General features: G+C 38.0%; 4 protein-coding genes across 4 annotated transcripts; 3 read left to right on the forward strand and 1 right to left on the reverse strand.

Annotated features, from left to right (window-relative positions):
• Positions 1–4,460: 4,460 nt before the first annotated feature.
• On the reverse strand, positions 4,461–9,599 carry GCK72_016803 (uncharacterized protein; the record flags this gene model as incomplete). The annotated part of the gene is made up of 7 exons (XM_003101677.2): positions 4,461–4,594; positions 6,080–6,353; positions 7,086–7,421; positions 8,892–9,152; positions 9,210–9,342; positions 9,413–9,514; positions 9,559–9,599. 7 exons carry the CDS (start codon positions 9,597–9,599, stop codon positions 4,461–4,463), a joined length of 1,281 nt encoding a protein of 426 aa, XP_003101725.2.
• Positions 9,600–10,050: 451 nt separating this feature from the next.
• Positions 10,051–11,417, forward strand: GCK72_016804 (uncharacterized protein; the record flags this gene model as incomplete). The annotated part of the gene is made up of 3 exons (XM_053731701.1): positions 10,051–10,179; positions 10,442–10,972; positions 11,316–11,417. 3 exons carry the CDS (start codon positions 10,051–10,053, stop codon positions 11,415–11,417), a joined length of 762 nt encoding a protein of 253 aa, XP_053580614.1.
• A 2,414-nt stretch (positions 11,418–13,831) lies between these two features.
• Positions 13,832–15,513, forward strand: GCK72_016805 (uncharacterized protein; the record flags this gene model as incomplete). Its single annotated transcript, XM_053731702.1, has 3 exons — positions 13,832–13,960; positions 14,009–14,176; positions 15,058–15,513. The coding sequence occupies 3 exons, from the start codon at positions 13,832–13,834 to the stop codon at positions 15,511–15,513; spliced, it is 753 nt and encodes a 250-aa protein (XP_053580615.1).
• A 1,250-nt stretch (positions 15,514–16,763) lies between these two features.
• GCK72_016806 (uncharacterized protein) lies at positions 16,764–17,901 on the forward strand (the record flags this gene model as incomplete). Its single annotated transcript, XM_053731703.1, has 3 exons — positions 16,764–17,021; positions 17,266–17,432; positions 17,481–17,901. 3 exons carry the CDS (start codon positions 16,764–16,766, stop codon positions 17,899–17,901), a joined length of 846 nt encoding a protein of 281 aa, XP_053580616.1.
• Between the last annotated feature and the right edge of the window lie 393 nt (positions 17,902–18,294).

Consider the following 18,294-nt stretch of genomic DNA (forward strand, 5'->3'; position numbering starts at 1 on the left):
AGCTTTTAAAATGGATGAATAGTCGGAATTAACTCAGTTTTTAATTTTTTCAGCGAAGCTTTGCTGAAAAAATTTTCAGTCAATAAAAATCAGATAATTTCCGTGAAATTTATCGGAAAATCAATAAAAATCAGCGAAGAAAAGATTAAAACCTATTTTTTCAACCAAAAACCAAAAAAAATCAGCGAAAAACTCAAATTTTAAGAATTTTCAGCTGAGCGACCGTGAGAAAAATTAATTAATTTCAAATCGCCGCCTCGAAATTTGGCTAGTAGAGCGCAAATGCGCAGTAACTTTTTAGAGGGAATTTCGAAAATAGTTTATTTATAAAAAAATTTCTGAAAAATTATTGTTTTAAAACAAAATTTCAACGAAAAAAAAAGAAAAGAGTGTTTATTGAAAGGAAGGTCGTGTGTGAGTGTATAAAATTATTACACTCTCTCTCTTTTTCAACGACTCGTCGAGAGAAGACACCAGATGTGAAGAATGAACACATCTGATTGGAATGAATTTCTTATCTCGCGTTGAGATCAAAAACTTCAAATACTTGTGACAAATCAACTCTAATTAAAAATATTTTGATCACTTTTCACTTTTCAGCAAGGCTATGCAATTGCGCTCCACCGCACTCATTCTGATTTCGATAGAGCGCGTTTACTACCATAATAGTGGATTTTTGGTTAGGTAACCTTCAAAAAACTAGAAAGGCGACCTTTCTCGAATGACAAGGCTCGTCTGTCTCTAAAAGGACACAAAAGGAGAGAAAAATGAAAGGGAAAACGGGTTTTATTCTGCATTTTGTAGAGATGGAGACAGTGTGTAAACCTAGAGAAGAAACTATGGAAACTGACACTTCCGCTCTTATTGAGAGGGAAAAAATGAAGAAAAAAATTAATTAGAGACAAAAAAACGAGGAGAAGGAGATAAGATATGAACTTTACTGTAAGAAACTTTGCCACTTTGATGCTTGCTGAGGTAGATCAAATGGAAAATAGTTGAAATAAAACTTATATATTTGGAAAGCCCAGATCTCGAGGATTCCGAATACGTTTTTAGATTTGATCTACGACAAAAAATGGGTGAGCTACAAAGGTTTTAGTAAAGGTTGCTGAATTGCGCGGTATTGCACGCTCGCCAAATTACTCAAAATTTTCAAAATTTTTAGACTTTTTGAATACGACTAGAAAGCTGAAATTGTGAGGATTCTGAATGTGGTTTTAAATTTTTTCTAGCATCAAAATGGGCGGAGTTACAGGGGTTTCAGTGGAACCCAATAAAGTGAAAAATCGGAAATTTTTGAAACTGACTAGAAATGCGAGTAAATAATTTTCAAAAACATATTGCATACCGTTAGAAAGCTGAATTTTTGAGGATTCTGAATCAGCTTTTAGAATTGTTCTAACATTAAAATAGGCGGAGTTACAGGGGGTTTCAGTAGAACCCTTATTAGCGAAAAATCGGAAATTTTTGGAACAGGCTGGAAACGCTAGTAAACAATTTTCAAAAACATGTTGTATACCGTTAGAAAGCTGAATTCTTGAGAATTCTGAATCAGTTTTCAGAATTGTTCTAGCATTGAAATGGGCCGAGTTACAGAGGTCTCAAAATTGGCATTTTCTGACAGGGCTGATATATCGAAGAAAAGTTTCAACATCGATTTAACCGTGATAAAAATAATTTTTCAAAAATGAATAATATATCATTAGAAAGCTGAACTCTTGAGGATTCTGAATCATTTTCGAAATTTGGCTAGCATCAAAATGGGCGGAGTTACAGGGGTTTCAAAAACTGGCACACCCTAAGCTGACATTTTGAAGGGAAGTTTCAACGTTGAATTACCCGCATGAAAAAAAGTTTTCGATAATGGATTATATATCATTGAAAAGCTGAAACCATGAGGATTTTAAATCAATTCTCAGAATTCCTCTACCATCAAAATGAACGGAATTACAGAGGTTGGAAAGATCGCTCTAATGAGAATCACATGCTGAGTCGCTACGCAGTGAAATCCATAAAAATGGGCTACCAGTAAACTACTATACAGTCATGTACATAACATTGGGCGGTAAGCTTTTACCAAAAACCAAAAAACTGTGCGGAAAACGGAAAAACCCCTCCCGCTGGGGCTGGCTGGAAGTACTGCCGAAGCCGATAAGAGTGAAATCATGGGGAAATCGAAAGTGAACTTTCACCAAGCCTCCCTCCCTCCCTCAATGCTTGTCTAACGTTTGCCCTGTCTGCAGCCCCCCTTGCGCAACGAAAGGGGGCGGAGCCTTCTGGCGGTATACGTGAAAGAAACCTGATTGGGGGATGGGGAAGGGGGTGTACTACTACTACGAGAAATGAGTCAAGAACACCCCCCGAGGGGGACTGGTTAGCAGCATTAATTCTCTCTCTCTCGAGGTTAACAATGATGTGGTCTTGGGGGGACGGGGGGCAATGATGCTGAAAGTAGTGAAAGATCTGGAAATGGAAGATGGAGACACACTTTTATAGAGAAGAATTACACTATAACAATGAGAATTAAACTTTCTGTCTTTTTGGGCAGCTGTATGTAGATCAAATCTTTTTTGTAATGTGTTCTTGTTCCGTTAACCTTGTAGATCAAACCTAGCCCTACATTTTTGTAGTTGACAACTTTTTGATAGCTATTTTAGGTTTTGAGATATGCGCCTTTAAAGATTGGAAGAAAACGGAGAAGCTAGAGCGTCTCGTTGTCTGCGCACTCTCCCTTTTGTCTATCGTTGATGACGTGTATCTCAGTAGTGGGCGGAGCTAGCAAAAAGTTATCAACTACAAAAATGTAAATCAATTTTAGACCTTTATTTTTGCAGTTGACAACTTTCCCGTTGCTATTTTATGTTTTGAGATATGCGCCTTGAAAGATTCGCCCAGGCCAAAACGGGAGCATGAACTTTGAGACCCCGCCACGCCATCAATTTTCAAGCAGATCATCTCAAATTTATATTCATTGAGTAGATCAAATCTAGATCTCTATTTTTCTAGTTGACAACTTTTTGATAGCTCCACCCACTTTTGAGATATGCGCCTTTAAAGTCAAAAGGAGCGCGCGCCGCCGACACCCCAGCCAATCTTTAAAGGCGCATATCTCGAAAGTGGGCGGAGCTATCAAAAAGTTGTCAACTACAAAAATGGAGATCTAGATTTGATCTACATAATGACATAAAATAGGGCAATAGGAAATGTATTTAGTGAGACACTTTTGAGTTTGAAAAAATTCTTCAAAAAAAAATTTTTTTTTTGAAATTTTTTCAACTTTGACACCGCTTAACTCTGCCCTATGTATTCCAATTCCTTCAAGTTTACCTTCATTTTGTAGATCAAAAATAGCTCCTCATTTTTGTAGTTGACAACTTTTTGATAGCTCCGCCCACTTTTGAGTTATGACGCTTCTCCGTTAGCCTCCCAGGCCTGCCCCGATTGTTACCTGCCAACTTCAAAGGCGCATATCTCGAAAGTGGGCGGAGCTATCAAAAAACCGTAAACTACAAAAATGTAGTTCTAGTTTTGATCTACACAACCAATATACTTTCGGGTACCGTTTTACAGATTGGGTTGCCAAGACGGGTGCTCAAAGTGAGGGATACTGTCGGTCTGTGGATTTTTGCAATTTTTTCATTTTTTCTCTCAATTTTTCAGTTTTTTTCTCAATTTTTTTGTTAATTCCAGATTTCTATAGATCATGATCAAAACTATCCGTTCACCTTTGATTGTTTCCATTCTCTCTTTTTCCCCGCCGTTCAAATCTCTCTCCACTTTTTTCTCCGCTACCAGTTCTTCCCGTCTCTCACTCTCTCCCTTCCGCGCATCGGGGGCTCTTTTGCTCTTTTTGTGTGTGTGCTAACAAAAAAACTTGGAAAAGAACTGGAGGTTTTTTTTTCTTTTTTTCTGCTTTCCGCGCAGCATCACGTACGCTTCCCCCAGGAAAATTGGGGGAACACTCTATCTTCAATCATTGCTAAACTGTAGAAAATGCGCTCTATTGGACTTGAAAAGGACGCGCGACTAGTTAAAACTAATTAAAACCGTGAAGAAAAAGGTTACAAAAAACATTGGCGTCCCTGGGGTCCGAACCCCCAACCCCCAGTCTACCACTCCAAAACGCTCCCGACTGCGCCACACCGCATCAAACTCTAATGGACAGTGATAAACCATCAAATTTCCAAAAAGTTTCAGCGTTCTCAGCGAAAACGTGTCGCCCTCTGATCCTGTCAGCTCTCACTTTCCGCGAGAGCAATGACTGGAACCTTGAGCACACAGACACCTACACAAACATTGACATGCAAAAAGTTGCACTTTTTCATAAATAAAAAGGGAGAGGTATTGATTGATTTCAAAATGGGAATGAATGCGGTGGAGGTTTTCACCGAAAAGAGAGAGATAAATAGAAATAAAAATGGAAAAATACAGAACATTTTGTAAAAAAAAACGAAATGAGATCAATCACTGTCGCTATCCGAGATCGGAAGTTTCTTCTTTGGCGCCTCGTCTCCAGATGAATCGGCGGCCGAACTGCTGCTGCTGGGAGCCTTCTTACGTGACGACTTCTCGCCTTCTGAATCGCTGCTGTCGCCTGGAAAAATTAAAATTTTGTCAATTTTTAAGTAAAAACGGCACTTTTTCGGTGAAAATAACATCGAAAACGTCAAAAATTGCACTTTTTGACATCAGAATCGAGATTTTTCCCATTTTCGATAGGTAAAACTTTAGAAAATCCGATTTTTTCAGCGAAAAGAAGCTAAAAACACAATTTTCAGTGCGTTTTTTGCCATTTTCAAGTAGAAAACTGTGCTAAACCGTCAAATTTTCAGCAATTTTCGACAAAACTCGGAACTTTTGGCGTTTTTTACTCAATAAGCGAAAAAAACCCCGTATTCGTGATGATTATGCTGAAAATACCGACGTTTCGAGCAGAGAAACTGAAAATTCGTCTTTTTTGCTGTAAAAATGGTATTTTTATGCGATTTTTAGTGAATTTTCGTCAAAATCTCCGCATTAAACCTGTTTTTAGTTCAAAATATGACAAAAAACACTATTCTCGATGAAATTCGTCCAAAAAACCTCATTTTAACTACAAATTTTCACAAAATTGATCGCTTTAGCTGTAAATAAATGGCATTTTCATTTAAAAATCTATAATTTCTATCGCTTTTTGGTCAAAATCTCCCACGGTGGCCTAGAAACCCAATTTTTTGGATTTCTAGGCCACCAACCTCAAATTGCTCCATAGTAGAGCAATTTGGGGTTCAAAACTTTGGAAATTTCACGGAGAATGGGAATATGGCCTATAAACCCAAATCCAGAGTTTTCTAGGCCATCAACGCTTGTTTTCACTCGTTTTTAGTGGTTTTTTCACCGATTTTTTGGATTTTTTTTGGGTTCTTTAAACCCATACTTGTCAAATCACGGGCCCTCTGAAAATTTCAGGGCCCGGGCCGGCCCGCAGGGCCCGCAGCAAGCTTTTTTTCAATATTTTGACGGGCCGGAAGATTTTTTTAGCGGGCCCGGCCCGGCCCGGCCCGGCCCGTGACAAGTATGTTTAAACCTAATTGCAACTGCAATCATCCATTTTGGTTTTGCTGTGAAAATAGTATTTTCACTGAAAAATCGATAAATTCTCCAGTTTTTTGACAAAATCTTCAAAAAAATCTGTTTTTCAGTTCAAAATTCGACAAGAAACACTATTTTCCGGTCCAAAATTACACTATTTTCTATCAAATTCGTCCAAAAAATCCCATTTTAACTACAAATTTTCACAAAATTGATCGCTTTTGCTTTAAATAAATGGTATTTTCATTTAAAAATCTATAATTTCTACTGCTTTTTGATCAAAATCTCTCATGGTGGCCTAGAAACACAAATTTTCGGATTTCTAGGCCACCAACCTCAATTTGCTCCAAAATAGGGCAATATGGGGCTCAAAACTTTGGAAATTTCATGGAGAATGGGAATATGGCCTAGAAACCAAAATCTAGAGTTTCCTAGGCCATCGAGCTGGTTTTCACTCGTTTTTAGTGGTTTTTTCACCGATTTTTTGGATTTTTTTCGGGTTATTTACCGCCATTCTTCTCCTTCTCCTCCTGAATTTTCTCCAACATCTCCTGCTTTCGTGTCTTCGGTTGCTCATACAAATCGTCCACTCTCTTCTCCATTCCCTCCTCCTCTTGCTCCGTGAATGGTCGATATTGGATCGTCAGTTTGGAGGCTCGACTCAAAGCCATCTTTCTGCGTCTCGTCATTTTCACATTACTCTCAATCTCGTTGTATTGGTAGATTCCGTTACGATGATAGAAGACGAAGACGTCACGGTCTCGTGGTGCGACTGGTTCATACTGGAAATTGATAAGATAAAAATTCGCGTTTTTCTACTAAAAATTCGTGTTTTTCGGCTGAAAATTCGTGTATTTTGACTGAAAATTCGTGTTTTTCGGCTAAAAATTCATGTTTTTCGGCTGAAAATTCGCGTTTTTCTACTAAAAATTCGTGTTTTTTGGCTGAAAATTCGTATTTTTCGGCTGAAAATTCGTGTTTTTCAGCTGAAAATGCATGTTTTTCTACTAAAAATTCGTGTTTTTCGGCTAAAAATTCATGGTAGCACTCGTTTCCAGCTGTTTAATGTCATTTTCGTGGTGAAATATCAAGATAGCAGAGTTGTCGGATCCTAGGCCACGATTGTCTTTTATTCCGATAGCAACGCCCACAAAATATCGGAAAATTTCATCGAAAGCAGAAAAATGATCTGGCCGAACTTCTCCTGTTGGGTTTCTAGACCGGCACTTTCGTGTTAAAAACAGATTTCAGTCTAGAAACGCGTCAAAGGCGCGAAAGATGAGTTTTGTATCAAGTCTGGCGTGACTTTGACGTGTTTTTTTGCGGAATTTTCGGTTCAAAACGAGCCAAAAACGCACCAGACGGAATTTGTGCCGCCTGGCGCGCTTTCGGCGCTTTTTTATGCGGATTTTCCATTCAAAACGCGTCAAAGTCACGCCAGACATGTTTTATGAAGATTTAAAGCATTTTTCCGCTGAAAATTCACATTTTTAGTTTATATATTCCAATTTTACCTTAAAATCGTACTCTCTGCTCAACAAGAATTCATATTTCTGATCTGGATCGAAAGATCGATCCATCTCCAAATCCTCCATCATATGAGTCAGACATTCAATCGTCGGAACGAACAAAGCGGCGAATTTCTGATCCTCGAATTCCATCGCCTTAATGACAGAACTCTCTTGAGCCTGTCGTTTCTCGGCACCCGCCAAATCAGTCGTCACAGTGTCACCGTCGAATTGAACATGAGCGAATAGATGTTTCCAGTGCTCGAAATCTGGGAAAATGTACGCCTCTTCGACTGGTTTCACTCCCTTCTTCGTGTGATGCTCGGTGATTGGTTTGCGGACCTGAAAATACGAAAATTCTGATGAAAATATAAAAAAAATTGGTAAAAATCAAGATTTTCTGGGTAAAAGCATCGGGATTTGAGATTGATACCAGATTTTCTGGGATTTTCGCTCAAATTTTGTCAAAAATCACTTAAAATAGCAAAAAAACATAGTAAAAATGAATATTTTCACGGTGAAAGCGTAAAGTATCAGAATTTTCCAGTTTTCGCTCCAACTTTGACAAAAAAAAAACACTAAAAATAGCAATAAATTGGTTAAAAATAAGATTTTTGGGGGGGTAAGTATCAAAAATCCAATATCGGACCAGATTTTTTGGGATTTTCGCTCAAATTCCGGCAAAAAATCAAGAAAATGTTGGGAATTTTCAAGTTTTTAACGGAATTCCGCTAGGAATGTGGTGATTGGTTTGCGGACCTGCGAATTTGAAGAATTGAGGGGTCAAAAGTGAAAATTCTGATCGAAATAGCGAAAAACTGGGTAAAAATGAAGATTTTCTGGGAGAAAGCGTCAAGAAATGTGTTTCGTAGCGGATTTTTGAGATTTCTGCTCAAATTTTGACAAAAAACACTAAAAATAGCAGAAAACTTGGTGAAATTTTAGATTTTCTGGGAGAAAGCGTCGAAAATTGCGTTTTGTACCAGATTTTTGAATTTTCGCTCAAATTTTGACAAAAAAAACCCTAAAAATATCAAAAAACATGGTAAAAACGAAGATTTTCAACGAAAAAGCGTCAAGAAATTAAGTTTTGTACCTGATTTTTTGGGATTTTCGCCCAAATTTTGACAAAAAATGCTAAAAATAGCAGAAAAGCACGGTAAAAAATGAAGATTTTCCGGGATTTTCACTCAAATTCTAGCAGAAAATCAAGAAAATATAGAGAATTTCGACTTTTTTACGGAAAATCAGAGTTTTTCGATCGATTTCTAGCGAAAAATCACAAAATGCTCGTTTCAGCTGTTATACTGTTAAAATCAGGGATTTGGGTGGTTTATGGCTAAAATTTTGTACAAAAACTCGTATTTCGCATGCTAAAATAAGTGTTTTCACGCTTTTTCACAGAAAAATCCGATGAAAAAATGAGTTTTGTACCAGATTTTGTAATTTCCGCCCACATTCTGGCAACAAATCAAGAAAATCTAGAGAATTTTGACATTTTTAACGGAATTTCACATGAAATGCAGAAAAAAAGCAAAAATCGAAGTTTTCGCGCCCGGAAAATCAAATTTTCGAGTTTTCCGCTCAACTTCTGCGAAAAACAGATTTTGGCGGTTTTGGGATCAAATTTTGTTCAAAAAATCCGTCTTATCACGATAAAAAGTGTTTCCAGAGGCTTTTCCACAAAAAAATTTGTTGAAAACTTCAATTTTTCACAATTTCTACATGAATTATAGCTCTTTTCAGTGATTTTTTCGCTTTGAAACCCTTAAAAACCCGCCGAAAACCACTTTTTCCTCTCCATCAACTCACATCATCGAACGTCTTATTAATGGCATCAATCTGGCTCTGCTTATCACGATACATATCCTCGACCTGTTGATTCTTCTTCAAATTATAACCAAGTTTCGTCTCCTGTCGATCAGCGGTCACACCGAATCTATTGAATTCCGTCGATATATACTCGGTTTTCCGCATCCACGGAACAAGTTTCGAGTGCTGCGCCGACCGTTTCAGACTCATTTTTGACGTATTTTCGTCCTCAAGCAGGTATTGATCCTTCTCGTTTAATTCCTGCGGAAAAAAAAAAACAAAAAATCTGGAAATTTCCCATTTTTTCATATAAAATACCTCAACTTCTCCCGCAACATCCTCATCATATTTTCTCAAATCAATCAAATCCACATTCAAACCCATATCATCGTCACAAATGACAGCGTGCTTACAGTCACGATCGATACCTGACTGCTTGTACTCGACGAATCTAAAAATTCAATTTTTTATTTAAAAATTTATTTTTTGGGAATATTTTTTCCGAAAAATCGATTAAAAACCTGCTGAGAGGCACGAATGGGCATGGCATGAACTTCGCATCGAACGGAACGTCTGGAACATTGTTGGTGAATCGCGGTTTCAGCATAAAATCCACTTTTCGCCTGGAAATTTTTTTTGAAAAATGAGTTTTTATGGAAAAAAGTACGGTGGCTCTATTCGCTTGCCATCCGATGAGTTATGTGACATTTTGGAGTGCTGAAATAAAAAAACTGTTTTAAACTATAAAAATCATTCAAAAATATCGAAAAACCGCAAAAAACCACAAAAAACCTGCGAAGAAAAAGCGAATAAAATTCAAAAAATCGACACGAGAAGCGCGCCAACATCGGGTAATGTGTCAGTAAACATGCTTGCGCATAATTGGTTTTGCGCGGGTTTTCGAAATAGATTTTTAAGACGATTTGTTTGTTTGTTTGAATTTTCAACAAATTCAAGGATTTCCAGATTGAAAATCCGATTAATATAGTTCGATATTATCTGTGCTACACTAAAAACCCCATAAATTCAATTGTTTACACATAAAACGTCGAGGTCGACGCGTTGTTTATTTTCTAACCAATGTAAACGGAAAATAGTGAATGATAAGAGAAATATTATTGTCATTCATTGATTTTTAGTCTTCAGAATTCACTGGAAAATGTCCCCAAAAAGCGTCGTGGTTACCGGTTCGAATCGTGGACTGGGTTTCGGTCTTGTACAGCAATTTCTGAAGGATCCGAATGTGGAGCATGTGATTGCAACGGCGAGAGATGTCGAAAAAGCAACGGTTTGTGTTAATTTTAAAATTTTTTGGAAGTTTTGATTTATTTGAAAAAATTGAGTGCCTTCAAGCTCAAAAAGCGTGCGGCCGCCGACACCTCACTGCCCTGAGCTACGTGTTCTGTTGGCGGTCGAATGGCTTTTTGGTTAACAGCGTTGCCTATCAATCTAGGCATCCGGGGTTCGATTCCACATGCCGCCAATTTCCTTTTTTGCATTTTTTGTTTTTGTATAAAAACTATTTCCTTCACAATTTCCACCTGTTCCAGGCCCTAAACTCGATTTCCGACCCACGACTCCACATCCTTCAGCTCTCTCTTGGATGCGATGACTCCATTGCTGCATTCACTGAAAAAGTGTCAGAAATAGTTGGAGACTCCGGGCTAACTCTTCTGATTAACAACGCCGCTGTGATGCTTCCATACGTCACAAAACAGAAACCAGATCGAAAAATCGTCAACGAGTTGTTCGAGGCGAACACAATTGGGCCAATGCTCCTCACTCAATCGCTGGTCCCCCTGATCGTAAAATCCGCGAGCCGCCCGGAAGTTAGTACCGATAGATTATCGATTTCCCGGGGAGCAATCATCAACATCGCTTCTGAATTCTTGGGATCCATCGGTGACAACACTTCAGGTTCCGGGGAGTACAAGGCGATGGCCTATCGGATGACGAAATGTGCAGTCAACCAATTTACAAAGACATTATCGATTGATTTGAAGGAAGATCACATTTTGAGTGCGGGGATTTGTCCGGGAAAAGTTCAGACGGATATGAGCAAAGGGAAAGGAGAGTTTACGGTGAGTCGTCTTTGTATGTGCGCTCCATCGCACCAGGTGTGCGGTGGAGCGACATTGAGAGTGATCACATTATTATCACAGTTTTTAACCATACTATAAAAGCTGAAGTCTTGAGGATTCTGAATCTGTTTTTAAAATTTTTCTAGCATTAAATTGAACCGAGATATAAGACTTGCAGCCAACAACCACACCCAAGTTATATTACTTGATTTCAAAATCTTGTATCTCACCCGAAATTTGTGCTAGAAAAAATCTGAAAACAGATTCCAAATCCTCATGACTTCAGCTTTCTAATCATATAAATTTCATTGTCAGAAAACTTGAATTCAAGTTTTTGTTGCAGATCGAAGAAGCCTCGACTCTCCTCGTCGAAGCGTTCAATAAGCTTGGCGAGCAACACAATGGAGGATATTTCAGAAAGGATCTTTCGGTTATTCCGTATTAATTTTTTATTTGAATTTCTGTTTTTTTTTAAACTAAATAAAATGATACTTTGAATGTTAAAATTATCTTTTTTTGGAATTGCTAAAAAAATATTGCAACCTGATGAAAAAAGCCGGAATATGAAGTCGTGGCCTGGTCTCTGGAATAACTAAAAATTAATAAATTTTTATATGCTTGTGTAGATCAAAAATAGGGCTTTATTTTGGTAGTTGACAACTTTTTGATATCTTTTCACGCTTTTGAGATACGCGTCTTTAAAGATAAGTACATGTGAAAAGAAAGCAAGGTTGGAGCTTTCTTTAAAGGCGCATATCTCAAAAGTGTGGGGGGCTAGAAAAAAGTTGTCAACTACAAAAATGTAGTTCTAGAGTTGATCTACATAAACAATATAAATTGAAAACATTTTGAACGTTCTGGGACATTCTGGCAAGCTTTGAAAACCGTACATAGATAAAGAAGCAGACTGCCCAAAAGGCGATGTCGTGAAAGATAGATCTCGACCAATTAATTGTTGTTTACGACTATTTTCTATCTTTTCAATTTTTTTTTCCTATAATAAAAAGATAAGATAAGATAACCGAAAGAGTTTATAAACTTGACTCTCTGTGTCTCTCTCAGACGCTATTTTCTCTCATTTTCCTTTTTCTCTATCTTATTTTGGAGATAAATTGAAGTTCAATTCTATCTCATCTAATGACTTTTAATCTTACCAATATTTTCACTTTTTCATGAAAAAGATAAGATAACCAACACTATATATATATATGCAGGGCTACCATAGATTTAGAAGTCAGTTCCCCCTTTTTTCTCTTTACTTAGTTCGTTAGTTCGCAAAGACTGACTGTGACCGGCCGTAGTGATGGTCCACATTTTCATCTTTTAGTATGTTGTAGATCAAAACTAGCTCTTTATTTTTGTAGTTGACAACTTTTTGATAACTCGTCTAGATTTTGAGATATGGCGGCTTTAAAGTTGGATGACGAGAAAGCTGGGGTGGTCAGTCTTTAAAGACGCGTATCTCACATGCGTGAATAGCTATCAAAAAGTTGTCAACTACAAAAATGAAGCTTTAGATTTGATCTGCACAACCAACATAAACATGTTGCAAGCTGAATAGTTGATAAGTCTAAAAAAACGTTCTAAATTGTTCCAATATAAATTTTTATTTAAAAATCGATGCTATCTCGACCTACTTGTTGTTTATTAGTTTACCTCTTGTTTTTTGTTTTTACACTTTTTATTATTTTTTATAAAAGGAACGATAAGATAACAATAACCGTGCACCTTAGCATTCCTTCAACGTCTTGATAGTTCTCCATTACTATCAGCATCTTGTCTTCACTACCCGAACTTCGTAAAAAAGGTTCCATAAAAATGTCAAAATTTGTTGGATTTGTTCAGTTTTTTTAGTATGTTATAGAAAAAATCTTGCTCTTCATTTTTGTAGTTGACAACTTTTTGATAGCTATTCACGTTTTCGAGATATGCACCTTTAAAAACATGAAAGGGGGAGAGGGAGAGAGCGCAGACAGCTAGAGTGCCTCGTTTCTCTGCGTTTCCATCTCTCTTTCCTATTGTTTTTGTAATGACTTTCAAAGTTTCATAATTTCAAACATCCCAAAATGAAAAATCGATAAAAACCGAGAAGCGCAGAGAAGCGAGAGTGTGTGCTTTCTCTCCGTCTATCTCTCCTTCCCCATGTTTGGTACCTGTCTTCCAAGCCGCGTATCTCAAAAGTGTGAATAGCTACCAAAAAATTTTCAACTACAAAAGTGTAGAGAAAAAGAAGGGCTACATTTTTGTATTTGACCTCTTTTTGATAGCTCTTCTAGCTTTTGAGATATGCGTCTTTAAAGAGGTACATGTGAAAAGAAGGCAAGGTGTGGTGGACACGCAGAGAAGAAGACACCCTCGTTTCTCTGCGTCTCTCCTCTCTGTCATTCCAGGTGCGAATCTTTAAAGGCGCATATCTCGAAAGCGTGAATTGCTATCAAAAAACTTCCAACTACAAAACTGAAATTCTAGTTTCTCAAATCACAAATATGTCACATTTGTGACCGATTTCACAAATCATGGCATCGAAACGTTATCTCCAAGTTGTTCATCTATGAAATTAAGGGCTCATTTCGAAATATGTTCTCATGCTGACAAAAACAGTCTGCCGACCCCAAACTATTTTTGTGTCCATCTGTGACTACAACCCAACTACACTTGTCTGCGTCTCTCCACTTGTTTGTTCTCTCCTCTTCTATCTTCTTTCAATGTCATCATTTGTCTCGGAGGGCAGTCGCCCCGCCGTCTGTTTTCCCTATTTTCCCCGTTTTCCCCCCACTTTTCGACCCCTGAACTTTGAGAACCAAGGCATATATAAAGCAACTTCAAAAGTAGTATTTATCTTCAGAATCTTCTAGAATCATGTCCCCAGGAAGTGTCGTTGTCACCGGTGCCAACCGTGGTATTGGACTCGGACTCGTCCAACAACTCGTCAAGGATAAGAATATCCGTCATATTATTGCGACGGCGAGAGATGTCGAGAAGGCTACTGTAAGTGTTTTTTGTTTAAAAAAAAATCAATAATTTCTTCAATTCCAGGAGCTTAACACTATCAAGGACCCACGTCTCCACGTCCTCCCGTTGGCTGTCACTTGCGACAAATCGATCGATACTTTTGTGTCGAAAGTTGCTGAAATTGTGGGAGCCGATGGGTTGAACCTTCTTGTGAATAATGCGGGAATCGCGGTGAAGTATGGAAGCAAATCGGTGGGTTTTATAATTGAGAAAAAAACAAGAAAAAGTAGAGATTGAAGGAAAAAAAGGGGAAAAAGGTTTATATTAAAAGACGCATATCTCAAAAATGGGCGGAGCTAACAAAAAGTTATCAACTACAAAAATGTAGAGCTAATTTCGATCTACACAATGAATATAAATTCTATTGAATAGGACCACAGGAAATGTAGTGGCACGCATTTGAATCTTGGCAATTTTGACAAAAAATTGAAATTGGAAATTTAAAAAAAAAGATTGTTTTCTTTTTTCTTGAAACCGATGTTTTTTGCAGTGGTATAAACACGCAAAGTATAGCATGTTTTTAGCTGTATATAACAATTTGAAGTTATATTCCTTGGAAGCTCAGAATATTACCTTGATGCTGCCAATACTATGAAATTGCTTTACTTTGCCACCTCGCAACTCTGAACCATGTATTTCAATTTTTTTAATTTTACATTCATTTTGTAGATCAGGTTTAGCTGAACATTTTTGCAGTTAACAGTTTTTCCGTATGTACTTTTGCTGTTGAGTTATGACGGTTCTCCGCCAACATCCATTCCCTGCGCTTCCTTCACTGGTAGTGACAGGTGTCCTTCTTTTAAGACGCATATCTCAAAAACTATCATAGGTATCAAAAAAATTATCAACTATTAAAATAATGATCTAAACTGGATCTACATTTTTGTAGTTGACAATTTTTTGATAGCTCCGCCCACTTTTGAGATATACGCCTTTAAATATATGATTTAAAAAAAGTGAGAAATCTATCATTTCCCTTCTGTTTAAAGGCGCATATCACAAAACCTAGAACACCTATATCAAAATTGCCCATTACAAAAATGAAGCCCGAGCTTTTATCCACTGTATTCCAGGAACCAAACCGTGCCAAGATCAACGAGCAACTCGACGTCAACACCACCAGCGTCGTCGTTCTCAGTCAGAAATTCCTGCCACTCCTCAAGAAAGCCGCGTCGAAAGTCTCCGGAGATCAACTCTCAGTCTCTCGCGCCGCCGTTGTCACCATCTCCTCAGGACTCGGCTCAATTACTGAAAACGATACGGGCTCTGGACTCTTCGAGGGTCTTGCCTACAGAATGAGTAAGGCGGCAGTCAACATGTTCGCCAAGACATTCTCGATTGACATGAAGGATGATCATATTCTCGCAGTCAACTTCTGTCCAGGATGGGTTCAAACTGATATGGGAGGGAAGCAGGCGGCGTTGACTGTGGAGCAGTCCACTTCTGAGTTGGTGGCCGCTTTCAATAAGTTGGACAACTCACACAATGGAGGATATTATCACAGGGATCTCGCTCCATTCAAGTTCTAAACTGCCTCATGGTTACTGTATATTTGTTATCCATTAATAAAACAATGAACACATTTTGAGTGTATAAGTTTTCTGATCTGACAGTTGAAACTGCAAACTGAGGATATGCCTGATGCAAACGTTCTCTATCGCAAAGGGTGATTTTGGTCGAACCGCCCGAGACATGCGACTGGCCTTGACCTATGCACACCGACGCAACGGCAAATGGTCCTCCTTCTATTTACCTCAAATCCCCCTACGATTTGTGGGTGACACTTCTTTCGAACATCGGTTACAGTTAGTTACAGTTAAGACTTTCCGAATTTTTAGCCTGCAAATGCTGGAAATGCTAAGACCACTTTTTATTTTTTCTAAAGTTCCAGTTTTTGCGACAAATAACTTTTTTCACGAGATCGCTTTGCAAAAACAGAATACAGATTTGAAAGCAGCGCAAAATTTCCGCTCGACTCGGCAACCTTCCAGCATTGCGCACACTATTTTGAGGGGGCCTCTGCAGGAGGCCGTGATAAAGCACGTTTTGAGCTTTTTCCGAAAATCCAAAACGACCATCTGATAGGAAATGATGTTTGCTTCATTTTAAGCTATCATTTGTTAATTTTGGTTGTCTGAAAATGCCGTTAGGGCTCAGAATGTAGTTTTCAGGAAAAACCGGTGTTTTTGGAGCAAAAGTATAACAATTCCTGGTTTTTCAGTGCTGAGCAATCAAATTTCATCAAGGGGCACAATAACTAAAAAATAGGTCTCGGTCCGCAGATTCGCGATTTTTTATATTAAAACAGTGATTTTCGTTCAAACCATAAAAAGAGCTCGATAAAATCATTGAGACGACAGAAATTTTTTAACTTGTGCTCAAATGATAGGCATTGAGACAATCTATCAGACTGTCGATGCAGAAATTGAGAAAAATTCGAAACAAAAGCACAAGAGCCGAAAAACAGCATTTTCAGTGCAAAAAATAGTTTTTCATTTTTGTAATTTGCAAATGCGCTATAATGAGAAAAATCCTGAAAAATTTCATTTGGAATACCGTGCCTAGTAAGAAAGGTTACTCATGTATTTTTGATAGCGCCACGTTTTTTGCCCAGATCTTTATCTGACAGTGTCTAGCAGGTCCTACCCCTCTAGACATACGGCTGTCCTTGACCTATATAACTACGCAATGATCAGAATGGTCCTCTCTTTCCCCCTACCAACGTTTCTTTTCCCTCCTTCTCTCAAAAGCAATTTCCCTAAAAAATTCCTCTTTCAGAATGACTATCATCACTTCAATGCAAACTAAATATCCACGCTCACCATTTAAATTGTTTCTGGAAGCATCCAGATCGGAAGACCCTTCATTTTCCTTGAAAAATCTCAAAGATTCGATAAGAAATAGTCCACAACAAGATGGAGATGAAGTGACTATGGTCCAAATCCGAGAACATCTGAGAATGGAAGATTGGGTTGATATGAAAAAAGAAGCAGTGGAGAGATCACTGTACTGTTATAAATCCGATGGACCCTTTTCGGTGGGTATATATTGTTAAAGATAATTGCAAACTGTGCCGGTACAAAAAAGTTGTCAACTACAAAAAATTTATACATAATTGACTTTGTGGGACACTAAGGTCATTTTCAACTGAAAAGTGCCAAATTGAAAATTACATGCACGGTACTGTAGGTTTTGGTCTAAATTTACAAAGATAAATATTTGTGTCGGTCCGGTTTGCAAATTTGATAACTATTTACTAATTCATATTATTAATCTTTCAGTTCAAAACCAAACTTGCCTTTCTCTCCGGATGTTTCATATTCGGAGTCATTTGTTGTCAATTGGTTTACAATTTGTATCTTGGCCAGGAGCTATCATTTGAAACTAGAGTTGTGTTAATAGCCACCACGTTTGCTTTCCCGTTTTTTGGCACTGTACTTTCGCTTAGGTAAGTTTGGAAATATATAGATTTGAAGTGAATTTTCATGAGTTTCAGGCGAGGAGGCGGTAACAGTGACTGGTTCAACGACGACGAGTACAATGAGAACTATAATTCAATAAAGGTGTCCGAACTGAAACAACGCCAGCTTAAACTCATCGATTGCTACCTGAATCAAGTGTTACCGATGGAAGCGGAAATTGAAGCTAGTCGTTATCGACATGACGTTTTAGCAATGATCGTTACTGGAGAATGGATGTTTTATACTTTCTTCCAATTTTGCTATTCAATCTATCATCTGTCAAACAACTGGTCTAACAAGGAGATTCGAGATATGGACACTATGGATGCTGCAATCTCTGGACACGTGTTTTTAACTCTCAGTATCTGGCTCATCATCTTTTGGCATGCATGGAAGATAGCTAGGCGTACTGTTAAACACACAAAGCAAGCTGACTGTGGAGCAGTCCACTTCTGAGTTGGTGGCCGCTTTTAATAAGTTGGACAACTCACACAATGGAGGATATTATTACAGGGATCTCACTTCATTCAAGTTCTAAACTACCTCATGGTTACCGTATATTTGTTTGCATTAATAAAACATTGATAACATTCTCATGGCGTCTAAGTTTGAAACTGGAAAACCAAGGATATGCAACAAAAAATAAGGATGCAAACGCGCTCTATCGCGAAGGGTCTTTTACCATCGTTTGCCGATATGAACGGTCCTCCTCATTCTCTTTATTTGCATTGTTCAGAGAAGGCCATTTCCCTTTTTTTGTAGATTTTGGTCGGACTACCCGAGTCATACGATTGGCCTTGACCTATGTACACAGACGGACGGATAATGGTCCTCCTCTTTACCTCCGTT

Source organism: Caenorhabditis remanei, chromosome V (assembly GCF_010183535.1).
Source record: "Caenorhabditis remanei strain PX506 chromosome V, whole genome shotgun sequence".
Taxonomy (NCBI): domain Eukaryota; kingdom Metazoa; phylum Nematoda; class Chromadorea; order Rhabditida; family Rhabditidae; genus Caenorhabditis; species Caenorhabditis remanei.